The sequence below is a fragment of the Hippocampus zosterae genome, chromosome 4 (assembly GCF_025434085.1).
Source record: "Hippocampus zosterae strain Florida chromosome 4, ASM2543408v3, whole genome shotgun sequence".
In the NCBI taxonomy this organism is placed as follows: domain Eukaryota; kingdom Metazoa; phylum Chordata; class Actinopteri; order Syngnathiformes; family Syngnathidae; genus Hippocampus; species Hippocampus zosterae.
This window is the reverse complement of record NC_067454.1, coordinates 15,391,188-15,413,944: the sequence shown is the minus strand read 5'-3', so window position 1 is coordinate 15,413,944 and position 22,757 is coordinate 15,391,188. Positions and strand designations below refer to the sequence as shown.

Here is a 22,757-nt window from a genome sequence, read left to right as displayed (position 1 = left end):
CCACAAAAGTGGAATGACATCACAACAATCCACTAAGTGATTTTTCAAATAAGTGTTGAGATGTGGAGACATACCATGAGGTATTTTTGGCCATTTCAGTTTTCGCGATAATTTGGGCGTGGCTCAAACGGTGCTCAGTGACACACTTCCGTCCGCCGTCATTCGAATCACTGGTTATCTGGCCCTATTAACTCATTCAGTACCAGCCAATTCTTGGACCATGTCTGAAAAGATGGTTGAAAACGTCTTTGGGTGTGAATGAGTTTAGAGTTCCTTAGTTATTATTACATGTTGGCTTTCAAGATGGCCGGTGGCTCACGCCCTCTTCGGAAGGCGTGCAAAGCCCCGCCACGGTGGGATACATTCAAGTCACCGTTGATACAGTTTTATAGCTAAACATGTAAGCATGGGTAGGCGTAAAGTAAGATGCCACACAACGTAGCATCCATTATTCAGGAGGGTGTGTATTTAGCGAACACATCCACGACGTTCATAACCAGAGACAAGTTTTTTTTTTTTCGGTGGACAATTTTGAAGCCTCAAATCCATTTTTTTTGGTTTTCAATTATTCAAATTGACTTGATTTGTTGACCGCACTCATGTAAAAATGTCTTCACTTTTCAGAGACTTTAAATGACAATGTTAGATATGGGGAAACGGGGTGCACTTCGTTGGGTGCTTGGTGCTGGAGGTGATGTTGGTGAAAGTGGTTGTGCTGATGAGAGAAAACGAACTAAGTACAGAGCAAAGAACTACTTCATCTTTATTCATCGTTGTGCTTAAGCCCGTGTCATTTCCTTTGAAAACATCCAATTCAAACGCAAGCGCAAGTCAGAGAGGAGCATGAGCGTGGGGATGTTCGATAAGTGACCGAAACAGAAAATTAACATTTTAGTAACATGAGCAAACAAAAGTCATCACAATGAATTATGCAAAAAAAAAAAAAAAAAAAGATCTTCAACGAATGCCATCTCCATTTGTGTGAGTGTGTCTCCGTGCAGACATCCGTGCACTGGTGTCAGCTAATTTTTACGCACCCTTCAACACACGTTGCCGAGATGTGTTATTTCAGAGGTTCCCGCCCGATTCGGGCAGGGAAAAGATCGCAGATCGAACCTAAGGCTGGCCCCCTCCCCTCACAGCTGAGGTTTTGGGGAGAATTGGATGGGTGCTGTGGCTCAGACACACCGACGAGCCACCTGGAGATGACACAGAGACAACAAATGGATCTAACAGGAAATGTACAAAGTAAACGAGGGCAGCTCTTGCAGTGAAATCTATCTTTTGATTAGTTGCCATCTCCAGTGCAAACAATCTAAAAACAAGCAAAGTCCTTAAGGACTGCATGTTTTTCTTTTTTTCGGGACATTTTAGTCTAAATAGTTGCAAATATACCTGCCACATTATCGTAATACACAGAAAGCTTGCCGTCACAATTCTAAAACGCAATAAAGACTTTGTTGAGATACTCTGTCGACGTAAAAACCCAGGGAGTGTTCACTTCAGATTACGTGCAGCCCAGCCCTCGCTGTGCGTGAGGGCTCAACCTGTACCTGGATGAGGAAGAGGAGACAAGCAGGCTTGGGATGATGATGATGATGCTGGTGCTAGTCCTGGTCAATGCGCTCATTCAATAATGGGCCTTTTCACTGCAGCTCGCCAAATGAAAAAAAGCCAACACTGATAATTCCTGGTGAATCCGCTCAGTGGAGAGAAAATACTCCAACAGTCCAGTTTGCAGTTCTCCATCTGAACCGACTATTCTTTTCATGTATTTTTTTTTAAGTCCGGGGAAAAGAACAGAAAACGACAGCAGTGGTGCACAGAGAAGAGTGAGCCGTTGCAAGGAATTCTTGCTGAATGCAACTTGTGTCTCCTCTTGGGAAGAGGTGCTGGAAAAGCTGGCTCTCAAGGAAGCAAGGACACAAGGGAAGAGGAGGAAAAATCTTGCAAGAGAACAAAGTCGGGCAGTGTTCCTGTTCATCATATGTTCCACATGTGTGTTTGTGTGTGTCACGTGTAGGATGAGGGGAGCTGCGTTAGGCATGTATTTGTGAGCTTATGCATGTATGCTTGTCGCCTGCTCCGTTGTCGACGTGCGTGCGTGCGCGACTACAAGAGGTCAACGCGGCGGTAGTACAGCAGGTAAGCAGTGCGTTCTGCAATCTGCTTGACCACCTGGTACTGGTTGATCACCTTCACCGCCTGGTCATCGATGCGCAGCCAACCGTTGAGACCGATGTGGAAGACATCCGTGGTGTAGTGACCGCCTGTCGCACTGTTCCCGTGGTGATAGACCACTGCCGCGGAAAGAGAGACACATGCCTTTTTAAAGCCTCTTCCCTCATTTAATTTGAGCAAGATGATTATAAGTGAAGTATATGGAAAGAAGCGTCAGCATTAGTTTGCTATAGACTTTCAGATTCAAGTACTAGTGCGCTCTTTGAGCTCACTGATGAGACAATGAAGGACAACGGTAAAAAGACTGTTATATGTTTTTTCCAGGGGGAAGGTGGGGGAAAATGTCATTGAAATGAAAGAAAGAAAAAAAGATCATTTCTGGCTAATGTTGAGAAGTAGCGCTCCCAGCACGGCATCTGAACTTAAGCCAAATAAAACTGACCTATTGCGAAATTCAAACAAGGTAGAAATTCAATTTTCAAAGCACAGGCTCACCTGCAAACAGCCTGTACGTTCTTTGGCCTTTCACAACTTTGCTCCTCACTCCAGAAGACAGCAAGTCTGCAAGATATCACAAAGCCTCAGCATAAACTTTGTTGCATTGCATCCTGCTCTATTGCTGTCACAAAAGTGACCGTAGGTGCAGAAAATAAGCATATAAATAAAACGGAGAGATTAACCAGCACTACGCAATGACAAATTGACATTTACATCCAACATTTGTACAAGTGACTAAAGCTTTGATTTATTGAGACGTCTGTCAAATAAAACTGACAACGGAGGTTTTATTAGGTCCGTACTATTTTAAAACAGTCATACCTTTGCTTATTTCAAGGTCAACAGGGTACTCGATGATCTTGTTGAGTTTCTGACAGCCTCCAGTTTTCTCAAAGACAAATCTCTTGAGATGGAGCACGAGGACGGGGGGCAGCTCCTCCAGAGTCACCCTCCGACTGACCTCAATCTGACATGAGGGATAAAAATGCGTGCAATCAAAACTGATTGTGGGGGTGACAAGATTTGTCCCGGACCATAAAAACAGTTTGGGTGATGCTGATTTATAAGTGTGGAACTTAAGATAAAACCCAGGATAAAAAAAAAATGTTGCAAACAAGAGAGGAGGCGACACGAGAGAACAGAAGAGAACATTTTGATCTTGCCAAGCGATGACTAGTAAATCATTTCTGATGTTTTGGAGGCATTGAACACACAACACTGTGTGACTGCAGCAGGTTGAAATTAACTCAAAATGAAGATAACCTTTAGCAGTACACCGAGATGTTGAAGAACAATCAGAGGACAACAAAACTCTAGAAAAAAAAACTTGTTGGAAAGAATGTCGCATTCTTGTCTCACTAACAAATAAGCCAACTAAAACTCCGTGCAGGCCAAGAATAGTACCAGCAGTAATGCAAGTGATGTCTGACAGCACGTAGCATCCACATGTGGTACTTCTTTCATACCTCCTGCTTGCTCTTGGAAGTGTAGCCCTGGACCGACTCCCGGGCGACGAGCGTTTCCAGGGCCTCCTGGACTGTGCGGACCTTCTCGGACTGGATATCAAGCTGCAGCGTAAAGAAGGGCTGCAGAGTGGCTGACTCCTTAGAGTTCTGCTGATAGACCACCGACCTGATGCACAAGCAGTGTGAAAAAAATACCTCAGGTCACACAGGATAGCATCATCGACAGTGTCCAAAAAAGAATCTACTATTTGATTGTCCGTGGCTTTTTTTGGGGGGCTAATAATGACACACTTAATAATGGCAAACGTTAGTGCTGGGACAGTACTGAGCAAAACTCAGAACTATTTGGAACGCTCTGCACAGTACACCATGAACTTATGGTTCGGGGAATTTGCACTCGAGGTTGGTTGGTGAGTTAGTAAAAAAAAGAATGTTGCAATAATGTTGAAAAATATTGGATCACAGAATCTCTCAATTCAAACTGAATGTTCTGTGATGAAATGTTTAGAAACTGACGGAAATCTATTTGAACATTTGTGAACATGCAGAAATGGACTAAGTGGAAAAGACGGTTTCCTTTTATGACCATGAAATCCTTAACTTACTTTCTTTAATCAAACACACTTGACGTGTATCTGACAAACATCCGAATGAACTGCAATGAGTGATGTGAGTCATAGAAAAGTAAATTTTTTGGAATCCCCTCAGACTGTCATTGGGCAACAAGCTCTTTCCTAAAATACACTAACATCTACTAGCGCTCAAAATAACCACAGCGAGCAAATGAGCAGACAAACATACACCCCCCACGTTCTATTTTTCTGCTTCCAAACAACGTTGAGAAAATAATGTGGCCTGTACCAGACCAGAAGATCAGAGAACATGTTATTAAGGCCTGTTTTACCCACTCTGGGTCTTGCCTTTCAAGAGGGCCAGAGGTTAAGTGTCTCTGTGGGTGGATACCACACGCCTTCCGTCTCATGAGACATTCACAAAAGCAGCACGGCTATTTTGGTTTTGGTTTGGTCCGCGTACCTAATGTGTCCTCCAAATATGTCAGTGATGGGCGTGCGAACAAAGTCGGCTTGGCGAGTGATAGAAGTCTTGTTGCGGGGGCCAACTTGCTCCCATTCGTCCTCGCTCCCCTCTTCATCCTTGTCAGCGTCGTCTTCCTCCACACCAGGCAGTGACTCTGGGCCGTTGGCCGTCGGGTATTCTGCTCAAAAACAAATGAAGGAAACACTTGAGATGCTCGTGTGACTGTTCATTTACTAAAAACTGCCACCTCATTGCCTCTCATCAATTGAACATTTCCAACTTCCGCAGTAATTTTCACACACTGTGCCAGGTGACACACGAGTGTCTGTGAAAGGTGCTTACTCTCTTCCTCAGGCGAGATTAGTTTTTTCAAAGCCAGCATCTCTTCGTGCAGCCCGTTTAGAGTGAAGCCAAGATATTCCTCTGCATCTTCCTGTCGACCCTGGCAACACATCATCGGCATCAGTTTAAAAAACACGAAGAATGCCTACCGTCATAGAAATCTCAAGGTCAAGGTGTGGACACAGACAGAAACTCGTTAAATTTGCTGTGTTTTCATAAAATATGCAAGCAAATACCTTTCGACAATTGTTCGATTCAGTACATTTTCCCCAGCCTAATTAAAAATGTACATTTTGGCAATCCAACAACACTGGCCAACGGGACTGAATGTTCCAGAGACCTTGAAAGAAGCAAGAGATCTTGAGGCTGCCTACCTTTTCCGAGAGACTGGACTTAATGAGCGTGAGGAGTCTGTAGATGTACGTCGGCTCGAAGGGAACGCCTGGCCGAATGTCTTTCACCAGCTTATCGCCAACAGCTGTGGACAAGACTTTGGGTCAGCGTTGGAAAGAGAAGAAATGAAGTCAAATCATCATCACGAAAAGCAGCTTACCTGGTTTGGGTTTCGCCGGCACCGGCATGTTTGTGAACTCATTCACCAGCTTCACACTTGATAGTGAAGACAGAAAAGGCAATCGGTCAGCAAAGCACATAATCAACACCATGGCAGGATGCGTGACTCACAAGTTATCTATCATGGGTGTGGAGGTGCACGGCCTCTGTGTTTCATTTTGTAGAGGAATGGACTTCATCAGGTGATACATGGGAGGACACGCGATCAGGGCCTGGAGAGTCTGGGGTCTTCGAGTCAGGAAAGAAAAACTGGCATGTTGAAAAGATCGTTTATGATTCATGAGCTCAGCCTTTCCGAACCTTTGAGCCAAGGACAGATCTTATGATAAAAATCTCACGGCACACCACCAGACAGAAAGTCATTAAAAACACACACACACATCCTGCAATCAAAAACATTTCAATTTAGTAGAAAAATGACCATGGAATGTGTATGGCATACAGGTTGTGTTGTATGAATGGCAACTTGTGGATACACAAGTGAATTATGTATCTTCCGCCATCTGGTGCAATTTAAAAACATCAAATAGCAACCTCAAACTCTGTCAATGTATAAAAGTTAACAAGTTTTAATTGTCCAGTTAGACCTTCATGAAGGCAGATGTTGAAAGGATACAGCGTTGATATAGCACCAGTTTCCTTTGTTGACGAGTCCTCTCGGCTGCAAAGACACTGGTTTGTGTATCAACTTGACATTCTCAATAAGTTCTGGGGATTCAAACAGACAACGTTAAATAGGCAGGCTCCTTGCGCACAGTAAGTAACATGCAATCGGGCGTTCGAGTTGGAACATGTTCCTTTTTCCAGCTGTGTCTCTTGTGACAGCAACATAAGAGACGTGTGAACGGGAGCGAGGTTATGCTATTCCACGCCTAGGAAGGGAGACTGTCATTAGAACACAGCTCCCATGGTAACGTGGACAGGGTGACATTGTGGATTTTGCAGTTTGGGGAGGGGGGTGATTTGGACCCTCTATCCAATTGTAGTTTTTAGTTATTAAGTAAAAATAATTCGTAAAACCAAGACTCACTTCACTTGGATAACCACACGAACCATCATGGGACAACAATGTTATATCTCAATCACGAGAACCATATGGTTTGCCGCAATTATTGTGGACTGAAAACACATGTCGAATAAAGTCGTTTTAGGTTAATGACTGCAAATATGTTCTTGACAGTGAGAGTAAAAATTAAAGCCATCATCGAACCTTTCCGACTCCGCAAACGGTCCAGATGAGAAACATGAAAACCAAAACAAGCCTGAGGACACAATTCCTTATTTGTCAGGCATTGCCTTGTCCGGTTTTAAACACGCAGCAAAAATTAGTCACTTCACACATTAGACAAAAACAATCTGGCCTGTAATATAATCAGGACGTCAGGTGTATACACAGGAACTCGATGAAAACGATGGCAAGCACTCCAAGTGAGATTTAACTAAACACCCACTTCAACGTTCACACCCGTTACAGATGTGACCCTCACTTCTACCCCCAACCTATATCCCCCTTGCTCTGAGGAGTGGCTCACATGCCTGGTTAAACACTGCCATCAAGTGGTCAAACCGATATTGCTTTTCTTAATGCAAGACCCCGACTTGATCAGGTGCAGTCTTGAAAGCGTTTATTCACACCCACTACCCTTGATATCGGCTCACGGTCCAAGTGCTCGTGCCCTTTTTGCCCTTATCAGCAGAACAATTCAGCGCACTTGCAATCTGACTAGGGCACACTAGTAAAACAACTGTCTAACTTGTGACACTATTATATGCTATTAGTATAACTCTCTATTAGTAGGATGATTGACATTTCTGCACACAAATGGGGCAAGTTTGTCATGAGTGGGACAACTACGTGTTTCTAATGAGGCAAAAATGCACTAGCTGCCAACTGTGTGCTACTAGCAAGATTAGTGCCATAAAACATTATGTGCTAATATTCAGTGCTTCAAAAGTCATGCTCAGAGCGCACCAATGTCATCTTGTGCAGTTTTGCCTCATTACTAAGTCGCGTTGCCGAATTACAGCGCAGAAAGAATGTCATCCAGCAGTGGGGAGTAAAAACATACTAGTAAGATGCGGTTGATCCCTTAGTGTGCTGAATAGAATCACTAGTGAGGACAAAGGGGATAGCAGTACTTGGACCTTAAGGTGAATATCAAGATTGAATAAATGCTCAAGTGAAGCCACTAAAATTCTTGGCAATATAAAATATAGCTTGTTAACTTGTATGGAGAAAGAGTGGGTCGAATTGAGTAAATGGTAAAGTGTGCTAGTAGTACTACTAGTGAGATTGCAGAATATTACTAGTTAACATTTAGGGCTTCACCAGTGGTACCAGTAGCACAAAAAAATGAAAACTAGTGCAGTTGTGTCTCACGAGCAACATGTTAGTCTGACTGGTTTGCCAAAGTTGTCCTGGTTGTGTGCAGAAATGTCAGTGGAAGCAGTGGAAAAAAAGACAAGTGTGCTAAATTATTACTCATGAGGACAAAATGCACACGGCTACATAGAGCTGCATACGTTGTCATCGTGTTTAGTTATCATGTTCAGGGAAATCGTTTACGGCACTACTTTTCAACAAGCAATATGCAAACGGTTAGGGTGTGTGGAAGCAAACTAAAATAAATAAATGTTAGAATAGTGAAAATAAAGAAATTATCCCAAGATTTTGAAATCGACCAAGGGCTAACTAAATAATATTCTAGTATCTCTCTCTCTCTTGTTATTTTGGCAGCTTTATAAAACCTTAAGCAGGATTTGCCACCGCCCCTCGTGGCTGGCTGACTCCCGGTTGAGAATTTGGCACACCTCAGCAGAGGTGTCCCAAAATTTTTATTGCAATTTAAGCCAGCGATTAGGTCAATGTATTCACAGCAGCCGAAACCATGATCACGATTAAAATCGAATTAGTTGTGCAGGCCCACTAGCGCATGGACTTGAAGTTGGATATTAAGGATATTGGATAAATGCTCAAACGGCTTTCCGTACAGGGTGCATTTTAGTACAGCGGCAACATGAAGCATCTTTGCGGAATACCTGCAAGTTTAGGAGCCATAGGGTCCTCTGATACAGGGACAGGGCCTTCCTTGACCTCAACAAGCTTTTCCTCGGGTGTCTCTGGTGTCAGGAGGGGAGGGGCAACAACGTCCACGGCATTCTTAACCTCCACAAAGGCCGGAGGGCTGCCAGGAAGGGGCTTAGAGTTGTGGAAGAGGCTAGCCCAAGATTTGGGTGGGTTAGTCGTAGGCGCAGCAGGAACTGCGGGCGAATGCGACGACTTTGCCACTTTTGTTTGGGCAGCACAGTGTGGAGAAGCCTGCGCGGGGGTCAAATCGTCACTCTCACAGTCTTCCTTGTGTCCATCTGCACCGACCGGAGTGCCAGAGTCTGCCAACCCGTTACTGTCGGTCACCTCCCCCGCCTCGGGTTCAATCGTCATAGCAGCAGAAGCAGGAAGAGGTGACTTGGAGCGGGGGCTCCGTGGACTACCTGGAAGTTCAGGACTCTGTGGAGCCAACTGATCTGGCTGCTCATCTGCAGTCCTTGATCCCTCAGTCACGCTTCTGCTTTGACATGAGGCCGAAGAAGAGGGGGAAGTTGCAATGGTGCCATCTGATAAAGAGGCGGCCCCACTTTTCATGTCCGATGATGAGTCATCGGGGCTATCACAAGTTCTCTGATTGGCAGTGAATTTGGCCGTCGGAGCAGCTGTCGGCGTGGAGACGACACCCAGAGAGGAAAGGCCGCCCCCCGATAAAGTCTGACAGTCTGCATCCTCGGCATGATGTTGCGATACGCCCATTGCGTGTCCATTCACCAGTGCTGTCACAGGCGTCCCATCTGCAGCGCTGATGCTGTTGGTGCCGCCGGCTGATGGGTCCAGGTAGTTGTAGTACCCCGGGGGCCGCTTTTTCTTTTTCTTCCTCTCTCGCTGTCCCGGGCCACCAGGCATCCCGTCCATGTCCTGGCACACCTGATGATTGTCCAGGGCCGAGGCCTCAGAGTCGGGCCCATCCTCAGAGTTGAAGTGGCTTCCATCTGTGGCGTCGCCCACCGGAGTCGTTGTCTGTTGGGTCTTCTGGGCTGACTGGCAGCCCAGGATGAACTCTGGAGCCTGTGGGTTCAGGGTACTCGACACTTTGTACAAAGAGTCGTTCACGCCACCGACGACGGGCTTGGAGTCCATGACCTCATCAACACCAAATTTAATGTGCTGATAGTCATCACCTGCAGGTACCATGATACAGACATAATAAATCCATTAGACACATTTATAGACCTAAACTGAACAACTGAGGCTTTAAATAGAACATACACATAAAACCTACTTCTGCAATCTGGCAGAGATGCAGGTGGACCTCAAAAAATTTGAATATCTATTTTATTAATTCAATTCAGAAACTGAATTCAGAGAGTGGAAAGGAGCTCTATTTTGTATTTAATGTAATTATGTTGATTATAGCTTACAGTCAATGCAAACCCCAAATTCATTTTAAATGTCCTTCAAAATATCAATACAACTCCCAACGTGCTTTTCAAAATCCCCCCACCCCCACCCACCTCCACGTACATCTGTAGATTCTCAAACACCCAAGTTGTGGCACTGGTAATAATTAACATTGGTATTGTTGCTTAAATTTGTGGGGGGATTTTGCCTCCCCTTATTTTCCTCCGGTTGCCGTTTTTACTTTGCAGAACAAGGAACAAAGCGACACAAATTGAGAGTGTTGCCTGCTACAACAAAGGGGCCTAGATTCAGAAAGTGATCCATTTAATTGCATTGCGATCTCATTCAATGTGGCGGCATCGGAGGTGGTATGTGCGTGTGTAGGCTTCCTGACACATTAACATACCACCTACATGCATATGCGCGAGTGTAAACAGGCTTTTGGGCAAGCAATATTGCATTACAAAATCACAATTAGTACGGTGCTGGCTTGCCATTAAAGTACCGGTAATCACTTCTGCTGCGTTTGGTGTGCACCCTCGGCCACCAGGAGCCAGCATAATACAAACAGACATGAATCTCAACTGATAAAACTGCAAGCTGCTCTATTTTTCCAGCGAAAAAAAGACCACTTGAGTATTGGTATATTTTCTTTTGATCCGTGTCAATTCTCCATTTGCATTCAAATATCAATTGCTTCAAAGGTTAAAAGTATCACTTAATGTACTGAATAGAAACGCTACATAGAAACTATGTATTGTAATGTATTGCATCCATCCATTCTGTAGCCACTTATACTTTAATTTGTTGAGATATAATGTTGCTCTGAGGAGCAAAACTTTGAGACTGAATATTTTTTAACACAAACTATGACAGCAGGTTGACAAATGATGGCAAGCGTTTTGAATATAGAGTATTAAAAATTTGATTTGTTTGAATTTTATCAATATTTTTCAAAGTCAGACATAAGTTGACAACAACAAAATCAATGTACATTTCTGTAGTTCGAATATAGTGCCGTGTAAATGTGAGGCGCCAAATGAAAAAGTGAACAAACAGGAAATATTAGTGCGTGCAAATTAGGAAAACAACAATTGTCGTGACTAAGCAAACTGGTAACGCAGAGTACACAAAGCAGTGTCCTCCAATGGTCAACAGAGCGTGAAGCCTGCAGTTACCTGCTCAGATAAGAAAAGGCCCTCTCCGTTAGTAGGACTGAAATCACACGCCGCAATTGTACACTGCAGTTGAACCTCAACAACAGGTGTTAGGAACAACTCAAAAAAATGCTCAGTCAATGCGTTAGGTTTAATTCTTCCCAATAGATGGAAAATCAACTTGGGGCCTTGCAGAAGTGAAATGCATTTTAATGCAAGAGAAGACAAGATACATAACAGGGTCTTGAGCATGCAAAGCTCTACAGATTTGACCAACAGGCAAGAGAAAGAATATAGGCACAAGAAGCCACCAGTTATGAAGGCTGGATTTTATTTATTTATTTGCTTAATTTTAAAGTTTGACAGCACGACGCACAGCAGCGAGTCAAGCCACGGTGTCGGGCCCCTCCACTCACCGCAACCCTGCAGTCCCATTGACTCCATTATATATGGTACAGCAGGAGGGCAGTAACCTCCTAAATAGTCAATACAAATCAAGTTAAAACAACAGTCATATATGCATATGCATTTTTTTTTCAATGTGGCCGCTAAGTGGTGTCTTTCGTTTGGGTATTCTTAAAAGATCTCAATGTGTTGGTATCTTGAATTGCAAATACATTTTTGTACAGATGCATGCTAAAAATGTAACGCTCCCCACTTCCCAGTCTGGTGAGACCATCTCAGCCTGGGATATAAATAGTATTGCAATTTCAAAATCTGCTTTGATATAGCATATGACAAAAAGTATTTTAAGAGATCATGTGCTCAACATAAACTTAAAAGTAAGTGGATCTATTTCTCAGTAAAACAGAAATATTCTCAAAATTGTGATTGTATTTAGAGTCATTTGCGGTTGTTTTGTTAATGACATGATTGTTCTCACAAATGCTGAGCAGTGAGTGTGTACTAATTTTCATTTGTCGGAAAATATTTTATGGGGCACGGGGATGATTCTGAGAGGAAACAAGTGTTTTCAAACAAATCAATGGGGGTGTACTCATTCATGTTCAACGCTGTCAAAAACATTCACTGTAGTCAAAAGAAAAGTGAAAGTTAAATGTGCATACCGGAAGATTGGCTGACACAAGGCGCTTTGTCGTTGAACGGTGGAAGCTGGAAAGAGAAAGGGGGTGAAGCCCAAATGAGCACCGTTGCATAGGAAAGACACAAAAAAGTACAACCGATATTCTGAAATAACACATTCGAGATGCATGGTTGGAGACCGAGTCATTCTCAAGTGTGAGATCATCTGGCGTGCCACAGGAAGTTATTGACTAATTTAGTTGGAGTTTCAAGTATTGACGACCAAAAACATGTATTTGTTCATGTCCGCCTGCAACAATTAATTCTCTGCCACTAGATGGCAGGAGGTACAATTTACCAGTTATTGTACAAACGAAGGGCGGCCCGGTAGCCAAGTGGTTAGCACGTCGGCTTCACAGTGCAGAGGTACCGGGTTCGATTCCGGCTCCGGCCTCCCTGTGTGGAGTTTGCATGTTCTCCCCGGGCCTGCGTGGGTTTTCTCCGGGTGCTCCGGTTTCCTCCCACATTCCAAAAACATGCGTGGCAGGCTGATTGAACACTCTAAATTGTCCCTAGGTGTGAGTGTGAGTGCGAATGGTTGTTTGTTTCTGTGTGCCCTGCGATTGGCTGGCAACCGATTCAGGGTGTCCCCCGCCTACTGCCCGGAGACGGCTGGGATGGGCTCCAGCACCCCCCGCGACCCTAGTGAGGATCAAGCGGTACGGAAGATGAATGAATGAATGAATGAATGTACAAACGAAAAAAATAGCTTGGTTTTCAATTAAAACACCCCAAATGACTTCACTATAGATACATTACTTCATAATATACATACTTTTTGCAACATTTTTGTTTGCTAGTGTGCTGAAACATTTTTCATCCCAATGAACAATTACTGCCGATATATAAAATGTAAAGTCGTGTGTATTTTAGGTGGTTGCTGCAAGGAGCAATTAGACATAGCCACAGATTCAGAGCAGTATTATGGAGCTTCTACAATGTGAGTGTACATTAAACATAAGTCAAGAATCATTACCTTCTCACAAAAACTATTTCGGACATCGTGTTGACCCTCCTTACCTCGACGTAACATCGTGGAGTCACAAAGAACTGATTGATCTCATCCGGGCTGAATTCTCCAAAGATATACTGTGGAAACAAGACAAACATGAGCCCGATGGGGAGGCAACATTTGAAACGTGCATGTAATTAGCTGCTGTAATCAAAATGACAATGCTTTGAAACGAACAAATTCAACACAATTGAGGTCCAAGTCTACTCATATTAGAAAATGATTTTTAAAAAATTGTACTGTAGTACCACGAGTAACTCTAGCGAGCCCGAGTGAAGCTAAATTCAAAGTGCCGAGTCATGTTGGGTTAATCATAAACCTTGACCATTACTTATTAAAAAAAAAAAAAAAAGAAACAATGAGCCCCCCCAGGTTTGTGTACCAATATCTACTGTATTGTTAAAAAAAATAAAATACAAATTTCAACATGCACAGTGCAGGGAGTGCTCGGTTTTATGACAGGGCCCTGAATTTAAACTCAAGTCTGAACCTGCAAGTAACCGGCCACAACTGGTTTACTTATGTTATCTGAAGACTGAAGTCAGATTATCATGGTTTAAATGGTTCCATTGGAGTGGAAATTTCGACAAGGGTTCTTTCTGTGTTTATGTTGCCCTTACTCAGGGTTCCTCCCAATGTTCACAAACTAAATCTTTTTACTAGTTATTTTTTCCCAGGGAGAACACAGCACTGGACTACAAGGAGTGCGCATAAGTATATTTCACCAAATGAAACAGGAGGCTTAAACGTTCTCCCACCGACCGTGAAACACGCAGTGTACTGGTTAGCGATGCACCGACAGACACAGTTGAAGTACTTACATTTTACTACTTGGCGATACAGTGTACAAATGCCATTATGTCTCGTAATCATGATGGAAAAGCGCTTTATTTTAATCAAATATTGTTCAAAAACACAAAAGCCACCTCTATGGAAATGAGTAATGAACAGCTACCCGAGACACACTCCTTTTATGTGAAGAAACTGCTATTTTTTTGTGATGACTCACAATATTTAGGAAACAGATACAATAAATAACCGGTAACACTATATTTATGAATTTATCCCAATGTTTCAATTTTCAAATGATGACTTGTACAAAATTTGTAGAAAATCACAATGTCCCATTACTTGTGAGCTATTTTCTACCCTGGGGCGCTACCTGGTGCCTGCAGGCACCGCATCGGTGACGCCTGCTTCAGACGAACAACTTGCCCTTACTGAAAATGTTAACAACCAACCGGATGTTTGTCTAACAGCCTCACGAGACATTTCACGCAAATGTCACGTGTAACGAGGCGTTTCAGTTATGCGGCGTCCCAGTCTGAACACTAGGGGCACTGTATAAAAGTTGTACTCCAAATGTTGTAGACAAGCGACAATCAATAACCTAGACTGCGTGTTCACCTCAACACAAAAAGTGCAAATAGAAATACAAGGCTGCTTCTTGAGAATACCTCAAGTTATAAAGCAAAACTGAGGACAACTGAAGTGATACTTTACCACACCAACGTTTACTTTTCTTGCCGTACAAAGCCGCGATATTGGTTACCTGCGTATTGCAACAAAGGGCTCAGGATAAAACTTCCAATTAACAAGTAAGCATTTTAAAACTAAACAACAAGCAGTTTTGAAAATAGGCACTGTACTGTACAATTTGAGTTTCACTTGATACAACTTGGATTACCGTATTTTCACGACTATAAGGCGCCATTAAAAGTCTAAAATTTTCTCCAAAATGGACAGGACGCCTTATAATGCGGAGCGTCTTTTATATGAGCTGAGTTCCAAAATCTGTCTGAGACCAGACACGCTGTTTATATAGAGAAAAGGCGGAAGTGAGGTCGACCAATCAGTGAAGCGTGTCCGTGCACTTATATGTAAATATATGGAGAGAGAGAAAATGTGTACGTGAGTGACGACACGCACCCATGCGGAGAAGAGGTCGGCCAATCAGTGAAGCGCGTCCGTGCACATATATGTAAATATATGAAGAGAGGTGGACGTGAGTGAGGACAGGCACGCAGGGGGTGGGTCCGGCAATGAGTGAAGGGTGGGCGTGTAAGTGGACGCTAAAGGCGCGCCTCTAGCAGGACTGGTCTACAAACACGGACACCCTGATTAGGAAAGGACAGAGCCGACTCTTCCTACTCAGGAAACTGAGGTCTTTTGGGGTTCAGGGGTCACTCCTTAAGACGTTCTATAACTTGGTGGTGGCCTCGGCCATCCATTATGGAATTGTCTGCTGGTCAGGCAGCATCTCGGCCCGGGACAGAAAGAGACTCGAGCGACTGGTCAGGAAGGCCAGTTCTGTCCTGGGTTGCTCCCTTGACACTCTGGAGGAGGTGGGCAACAGAAGGATGCTAACTAAGCTAAAAGCTATGATGGCCAGTCCCTCCCACCTCCTCCAGCCTGCCCTGACAGCACTTGGTAGCTCCTTCAGCCAGAGACTGTTACACCCGCGCTGCAAGAAGGAGAGATACCGACGCTCGTTCCTACTGACTGCTGTCAGGCTGATGAATAAAAAAATAACAATCATAATAATAATAATAATTTTTATCCATTTGTGTTCATATTGTATTTAATTGAAAGATGTTTGTTGTTTTTTTTCTCTTTCTCCTTTCTTCTTTCTACATACATTCTTGCTGCTGGAGGCTGTAAATTTCCCCATTGTGGGACGAATAAAGGATATCTTATCTTATCTTAGCAGGTACCAGCACCTGTATAAAATGTGAGTATGTGCATTATTGCAAAACAACTTCGGTTTTGGTTTCCAAGAACCCCCGAAAATGTATTCCACAAAGAGACACGCCTACGAAGCGCAATTCAAACTCCAAGCCATTGGTTATGCAGTGAAACATGGGCACGACAAAACTGTCGTTCTTGGTTGTCATGCCAACGGACAGAAACTGCCAGATTTTCAAGCGAAAGACGCCGCCGAAAGAAAAGTTTCCAGCCGGCGTCATCGTGAAAGCAAACCAAAAGGGCTGGATGGACGAGGAGAAGATGAGAGAGTGGCTAAGTGAGGTGTATGTTAAGAGACCGGATGGCTTTTTCCATGCCTCGCCGTCACTCTTGATTTGCGACTCCATTCGTGCCCATCTCACACCAGCGGTGAAAAACAAAGTCAAGCAAATGAACTCCGAGCTTGCCGTCATTCCCGGAGGCTTGACTAAACTCCAACCGCTGGACATCGGCATCAACCGGGCGTTCAAAGTGAAGTTGCGAGCGGCATGGGAAAAATGGATGATCGATGGCGAACACAGCTTCACGAAGAGTGGGAGGCAGCGCCGGGCTAGTTACGCCACAATCTGTGAATGGATTGTGGCTGCTTGGACGAACGTATCTGCTAGTACAGTTGTTCCGAGCTTTTGGCAAAGCCGGCATCATTTCTGTGGAGCCACATGACGACAAGAGTGACTCTGACAACGAGAGGGAACCCAGCGGTTTGGATTACCGATACAGTGCACTCCGCTTAATAGAACACCATTGGGCCGAAGCGCTTCTGTTCTACTAAGCGGGGTTTCTATTAACCGGAGACACTTTATTAGGTACACCTTCAGACACGTCGACGACCAAGTTATGCACGCAGAAAACCCCCTGCTGACAAGTTAGAAGAGATATTTCGACTGTGGACGTCCATATCTTTAATCAAACAACAACTTTAATCAACTTCAGTCAAACATCTCAAATCACGAGAAAAATTTCGTTACTTTTGTCTGGAAACAGGAGTCCGTAATTTTGCGGTTGACTTCCCTCTCAATGCGCTGGATAAGAGGGAAGTCCTGGAAACCGCGGGCGTACCTTCTGAGAATCCGGCAATGCATCGTATCGTCTGAGTATGTCCTTCTTATCCGCAGGTGATAGCCCTCGTCTCTTGAGTGAAGTTGAAGCCATTGTGACGTGCGTGTGTCTATGTGTGGAGTGACGCATGCTACCTGTTACTGTATACGGCTAGAACTACCGCGTTTTCTCGCGATAGTGGTACAGTATCGCGATAGCTACACTTCGTCTCTCTCTCGTCTCTTGAATGAAGTTGAAGCCATTGTGACGTGCGTGTGTCTATGTGTGGAGTGACGCGTGCTACCTGTTACTGTATATGGCTAGAACTACCGCGTTTTCTCGCGATAGTGGTACAGTATCGCGATAGCTACACTTCGAAAACCACTAGTTTACAATGTTCATTGCTTACGGCCTGTTCTATTAAGCGGAGATCTGTTCTACTAAGCGGAGTATCTTTATAGGAAATTGCATTAGGCAAATCTGTTCCAGAGCCTTTTGCTCTATTAAGCGGATTACTCTATTAACCGGTGTTCTATTAAGCGGAGTGCACTGTACTTGCACAATTGTTCAATTCGGACACAGAAGATGACGACTTTGATGGCTTTGAGTGATGATTGACCAAAAAACGTGAGTACCTTGTAAATAAAATACACCCGAACTCTGTTCTGCTTTCGTTGCCTTTTTAAAAACGTGTTTTAGCTTCGAGCTTCAGTGTATGCTTCAAGCTAACGTGTTGGCGAACGTGTTAGCATGCATGCATGCCGTATGTTTAAGCTGGCGTATGTTTTACCACTGTAAAACTGCGCCCATTAGTACAGTGCGGTCTGTGTATTTGTAAAATACAGAAATGTCACCCATTAATAAGACTGCACCCAACCGTACGGTGCGTTGAATAGTCGTGAAAATACGGCAAGTAATTTCTTCCACAGCTCCCGATGCTGTTCTTTTCAATCTGCCGTATGTATGTATTCTTTCACTTCACCACTGCGTGGCCGCTTTAAAGAATACCTACACACAGTCAAAGTGCAAAGGTGACACCAGCGCACCAACCGCGGGGCCGGTTCAATCGTCACGGTAAGTAAAACTCTGGAGCGTGAACGGAGAGGCGCACAGAAAAAGAAAGTGCAAGTCAAGCATATAGAACTCTTTGCAAACGGGGCCTCACGTGACACCCCGCATTGCTGAAATTGCACTCCGCCAAACGACAAATAGCCGAGCGTAATCCGATGGCTTCAGGCGGCAAATACAATGACAACGGCGTGACTGCCGCTTTGCTTTACTCTGTAGGCGTGCCATGCGAACCTCGCTAAGCTGCCTCTGCTGCTGCTTTCCACTGAGGATTACAGCAAATTAGCCATCTGCATCATTTTACCGCTTGAGCCAGGACGCTCGTGTGCGCGCGCACGTACGCTCAAAGCTATCATATGGTATGAAAACATTTCAAGTCATCTCCTCATGGATTTGAAGATTCATCAAGCTGAGATAAAATATGCTCTTGAAATAGTTTGTATTTTTATAATGCGTGCACACCTGCCACGGGGATGGAAAGCACCAGTGCTAATGTGATTGTTGGAACCTCTGGAGCAAGCATGTGGCTGTATTTTAGTGTCATGTAATAACAGTGACAATAACCTGCTGGCATTAACTCTGGAGGGTGTGAGGATGGAAGGAAAGACTGCCATTTTGGGTGCAGAACCAGTTAAAGAATTCAGTGTTAGGACTAACACCCACCACCGAATACGAGAATAGCAGAGCAAACACCTTTGTAGAGAAGATTAAAATTTAGGATTTTATCAGACAGACGGACAAACAATAATTGTTTGTCTGTACTCAGACAGACACACAAATATACACATACTTGGGCTGCCACAAACAATTATTTTGCTGGTTGACTAATCATCAGTGATTAGTCAACTAATCGGATCATATCGTCAGCGCCCTAAAATAATTGCCCAAGTCTGTTATTTTAGGGGGGAAAAAACCGCATTCTGATATGCATTAATCATTTCAGGGGGGGTGTACGTGATCTGTTAAAGTACGGATGTAGCCGATAACGGCAATTTTCAATTAACATTTTAAACTCAAAGATGCATACGCGCACACACATTATACATAAGGGCTACCAACAATCAAAAGGAGACAAAACATTCGGATCGATGAGCCTGAACATAAGTGACAACGTTCAGTTATCATTTGGGTTCAGGTCAAAATAAACAAGTTCTGAAACATTCAAGTGTGAGCAGATAGTTACTTGTGTATACATGTTAATTGCAAACAATTGGAATATCCTAATTTAAACCCTGACATATAACTTCAGGACGCAAGGACATAATTTCCGCTTCTTACTTTTTACCGTCAATAAACATTTTATTTATGCCACTCACTAAAGCAATAAAGCAGCTGCTTTTCCTCCTTGCTCTGTCTAACCAGCACCATATTATTTTACCTCTGCTTGTGTTTCTTTCGGCAAGTTGCACGCTGGCCGCATGGACTTACATACACGTATTTGCATGTAGATATGCACACAGTGCCATTTTCACAGAGACAAATAACGTGAAAATACCACGTAAAAAACTAGGTATTCAAGTTATTGGGTGGCAACATAAGATGGCCGCCGGCGCCTTCACTTCTTGCCGCGGCAAGTTAGCGGGTATCGCCGTACAGTATGTACAATTGCTTCCTGTATTCAAAAGACCAAGTTTCCTTGCAGGGAGAGCAAGGACAAAACACAAACCAACTACAATTTCTTTGAAATGACCAAATAACTGCCTTTTTAAAAATTAAGACGAGGGTATATTTGGGTTTTGTGCAAGTTTATATGGCCTTTCAAAGCTCATATATATCACCAATATTCGGCTTCTGAAAGTGTTAGATTGTTTAACAAGCACTAATTGTAGAGTAATTATCATTAGAAAATATGACAACTGAAGGCTGTTTTTAAGATTTGGGTTCGGAATTCCCATTTGCCAGCGCCCTCGTGCATGTGCTCGGATCAAGAAAAAGGATGTTTCTCGGCGGAATAAAATGAGGCAGGCTCTGTTGTGGGTGCAGGGTTGAACAGCCTGACATCTGTGGCAGAAAGCTGGACGTTGAATGGCCTGTCCATTATGGGCAAATCACAGCCACCTCTGCGGAACACCGTCTCCGGGCAGAGGAGCAGCTTCAGTCACAGGCTGCTATCACTGCCCTGTTCCAACCGTCTTCCCCATTCCAAAAGGATTTTTAATTCCCTTTTGGGAGGGAAACCCTCACATCACATTTCCTCAACTCTACTGTCAGCATTTTGCAAGCTGATCACAATGCAGCTTCAGATTGCACTGGAATTATAAACTATTGTATCTACACTTGGAAAAAAAACAGACTTGTTGCTTGATACTTTTTATATTTTACAATTGATTAGTAATTCGGTAAACCTGACTACCGTGTGTTTGCAATGTTCAATTTTTGTTTTTTAACAATTGTTTTTTTGAGTTTTGAAGGTACATTTCAAACGTCAAATTCATTTTAATGCTTCAACTTGGAGAACCCATTGGAATTTCAGGCCGTAAAAGCTTATCCGTGAATATTTTTCACAAAAAACTGCCAGTCAATCCAAGAATTAGTTCCCAAAATAGAGGGGATATGTTGAAAATAAAATGAGTTATTCGATTTTACTCTAATTTGAAGAAATTACAACCAAAAAAAAGGCATTTTGACAATTTTTTTGCGGGATGTCTCAAAAGCATTTCTGAAAAGGCAATTTTCCCCCAACACACACAAAAATTGTTTGGGACTATTAATTTGATTTTCACAATTCTGTTAAAGCTGCCATGCAAAATTCTACGTTTTGAAAGACTCATTTTTAGGAGGATTTGCTACAGTGCTAAATTAAAAATATATCGCCAAAGTTTATTATTCCTGGCTTTGGTTATTTGATGGTGGTTGTCCATCACTGGCTATATGTGCAAATATTTGAAATACAAGTTTTTGGGTGCAAAAACCCTGCAATAAGAATGGGTGATGGCAACTTCGTATTCAACTTCCCTAATCGGGGCAAATGGTGTTCAGCATGTGCACGAACTCATCCTGCACACGGTCGTTAACTATCTCGCAATCGGGAACACTGTGTCACTTTGGACGTAGGCTGCAAGTGGACCTTGTTTCAGGTTAACCGTCTCCTTGAGTAACCCGAATAAAGTTCAGAGTTGCGATGCGTCCGCTTTACCAAGTCACACCCCCCCTCAACTTCCACAGCGATGACACCCGATGCATGAGTCCATTACCGTAAATATAAATCAAAATGTGCAGCATATAAAATCACGAAGGTCAGCTGAACTGTCGCAATTCGCGCTACGAGCTAAGGGGATGTTGAACATTTTGAATACTTTAACACTTAAAACATGTTCGACCTTCACCACCTGTGCAAAGCTGCTAGCTGGCTAGCAGATAAGAATGTCTTGTTCTAAAGCAACAAGAAATTACCAAACCATATAGAAAATGCTTCTTTTGTGGCACAGTTAACTGCAAATGTGCAGTAGGAAGCAGTGGTCGCTGCATGCGCTCAGAGAAGGCCCCTAGCTAGCCAGAGCAGGTGGGCCATGCAAACACGCAGCACTTTTCGGTGACACTTGACTCTTTGGCATCAACAGCAGACACTCACGCAGCATCGTCGTTCAAAGTGTCACGGTGGTTGGGTAAAGAGTCGTTCAAGTCATTTCCAGTCATTGGAAAATCCGCATAAGCCCATTCGACGAAGGAAACGTGGGGCCTGTTAGCTTACCATGCTTGCTGGTGCTGTTGCAATGAGGCTTAGTGGGGGCATTAGCAAGCACTTTTTGACACCACATTTCCAAAGACAACAGGAGCCAAGTCCTTCATTTATATCGACATATCCGTGCCGCCGACTTGTAGCATTGACACGACCCTAGTGCAAATAAAATTGTTTGTCGAACGTATACGCGGCTGCGAGGTCTAAAAGTAACGTTAGCTCGCTAACTACCTGGTTGCCGTAAGAAGCCATGCTCCCGGTGAGATTTGCTCTCCTCATCGGACAAGACGAAAACTCTCCCGGGGAGACGTTGGGGGAGCTCTGCAGTGGCCGCCTCGACGGGTGTCCTACTTCGACGCCGATGTCATTTTCCCAGCATTTAGATGTGTCCGATCCACGTAAAAGGCGTTTAGCAACCTCATGCCTTAGTACTCGTCGTAACCGCCATTTCTGTGTAGCGTCTTCTTCGCTTGCTTGGCGGCTAAGGGAGGTTTGTCATGCAGCGGGAGCCGAACGAATGACCGCACATACTTCCGTTGGCCTGGGCCTTCGAAATAAAAGCTGTGAAACCTAATCTATCTAACCCTGTATAGATGGAGATGATAAAAGAACACGCAAAACTTCACAAAAAGTAAGAAATACAGTACAGTAAAGAAGTACAGTAATCCTCCCTCCACCGCGGGGGTAACGTTGCAGAACAACACCACAACCAGTGAAATTCGCCAAATGGAAATAGGCTCTTTTTTTAAATGTAATACTCCCAAAGCATAATTTTAAACGCACTATTGAAATAGAAACACGTGTAAACAACATTGTGAGAAAGAGCAAGGGCAATGAACACAAACATGTACAAACAGCGTAACACAGATCCCTCTCTGTTTGCAAAAATATGTTTTTCCAAACGAACAAATGTATCACGTCATAATCA

At 43.6% G+C, this 22,757-nt stretch overlaps 1 protein-coding gene and 1 non-coding gene across 3 annotated transcripts; both read right to left on the bottom strand.

Annotated features, from left to right (window-relative positions):
• Positions 1-1,348: 1,348 nt before the first annotated feature.
• On the bottom strand, positions 1,349-22,350 carry usp10 (ubiquitin specific peptidase 10). 2 transcript variants are annotated; one of them, XM_052063769.1, is made up of 15 exons: positions 22,061-22,350; positions 13,308-13,376; positions 12,272-12,317; positions 11,621-11,680; positions 8,637-9,827; positions 6,214-6,305; positions 5,709-5,818; positions 5,578-5,633; positions 5,399-5,502; positions 5,025-5,124; positions 4,680-4,860; positions 3,645-3,810; positions 3,001-3,145; positions 2,677-2,742; positions 1,349-2,300 (listed from the first exon to the last, which is right to left on the bottom strand). In XM_052063769.1, the coding sequence occupies exons 1-15, from the start codon at positions 22,106-22,108 to the stop codon at positions 2,113-2,115; spliced, it is 2,622 nt and encodes an 873-aa protein (XP_051919729.1). In that variant the 5' UTR covers positions 22,109-22,350; the 3' UTR covers positions 1,349-2,112. The 2 variants fall into 2 exon arrangements, with proteins under 2 accessions (XP_051919729.1, XP_051919730.1); XM_052063770.1 differs by lacking the exon at positions 11,621-11,680.
• Positions 6,440-6,518, bottom strand: LOC127600114 (small nucleolar RNA SNORA24). The gene has a single exon (XR_007962280.1). It is a non-coding gene; the product is annotated as a small nucleolar RNA SNORA24 (small nucleolar RNA).
• Positions 22,351-22,757: the final 407 nt, after the last annotated feature.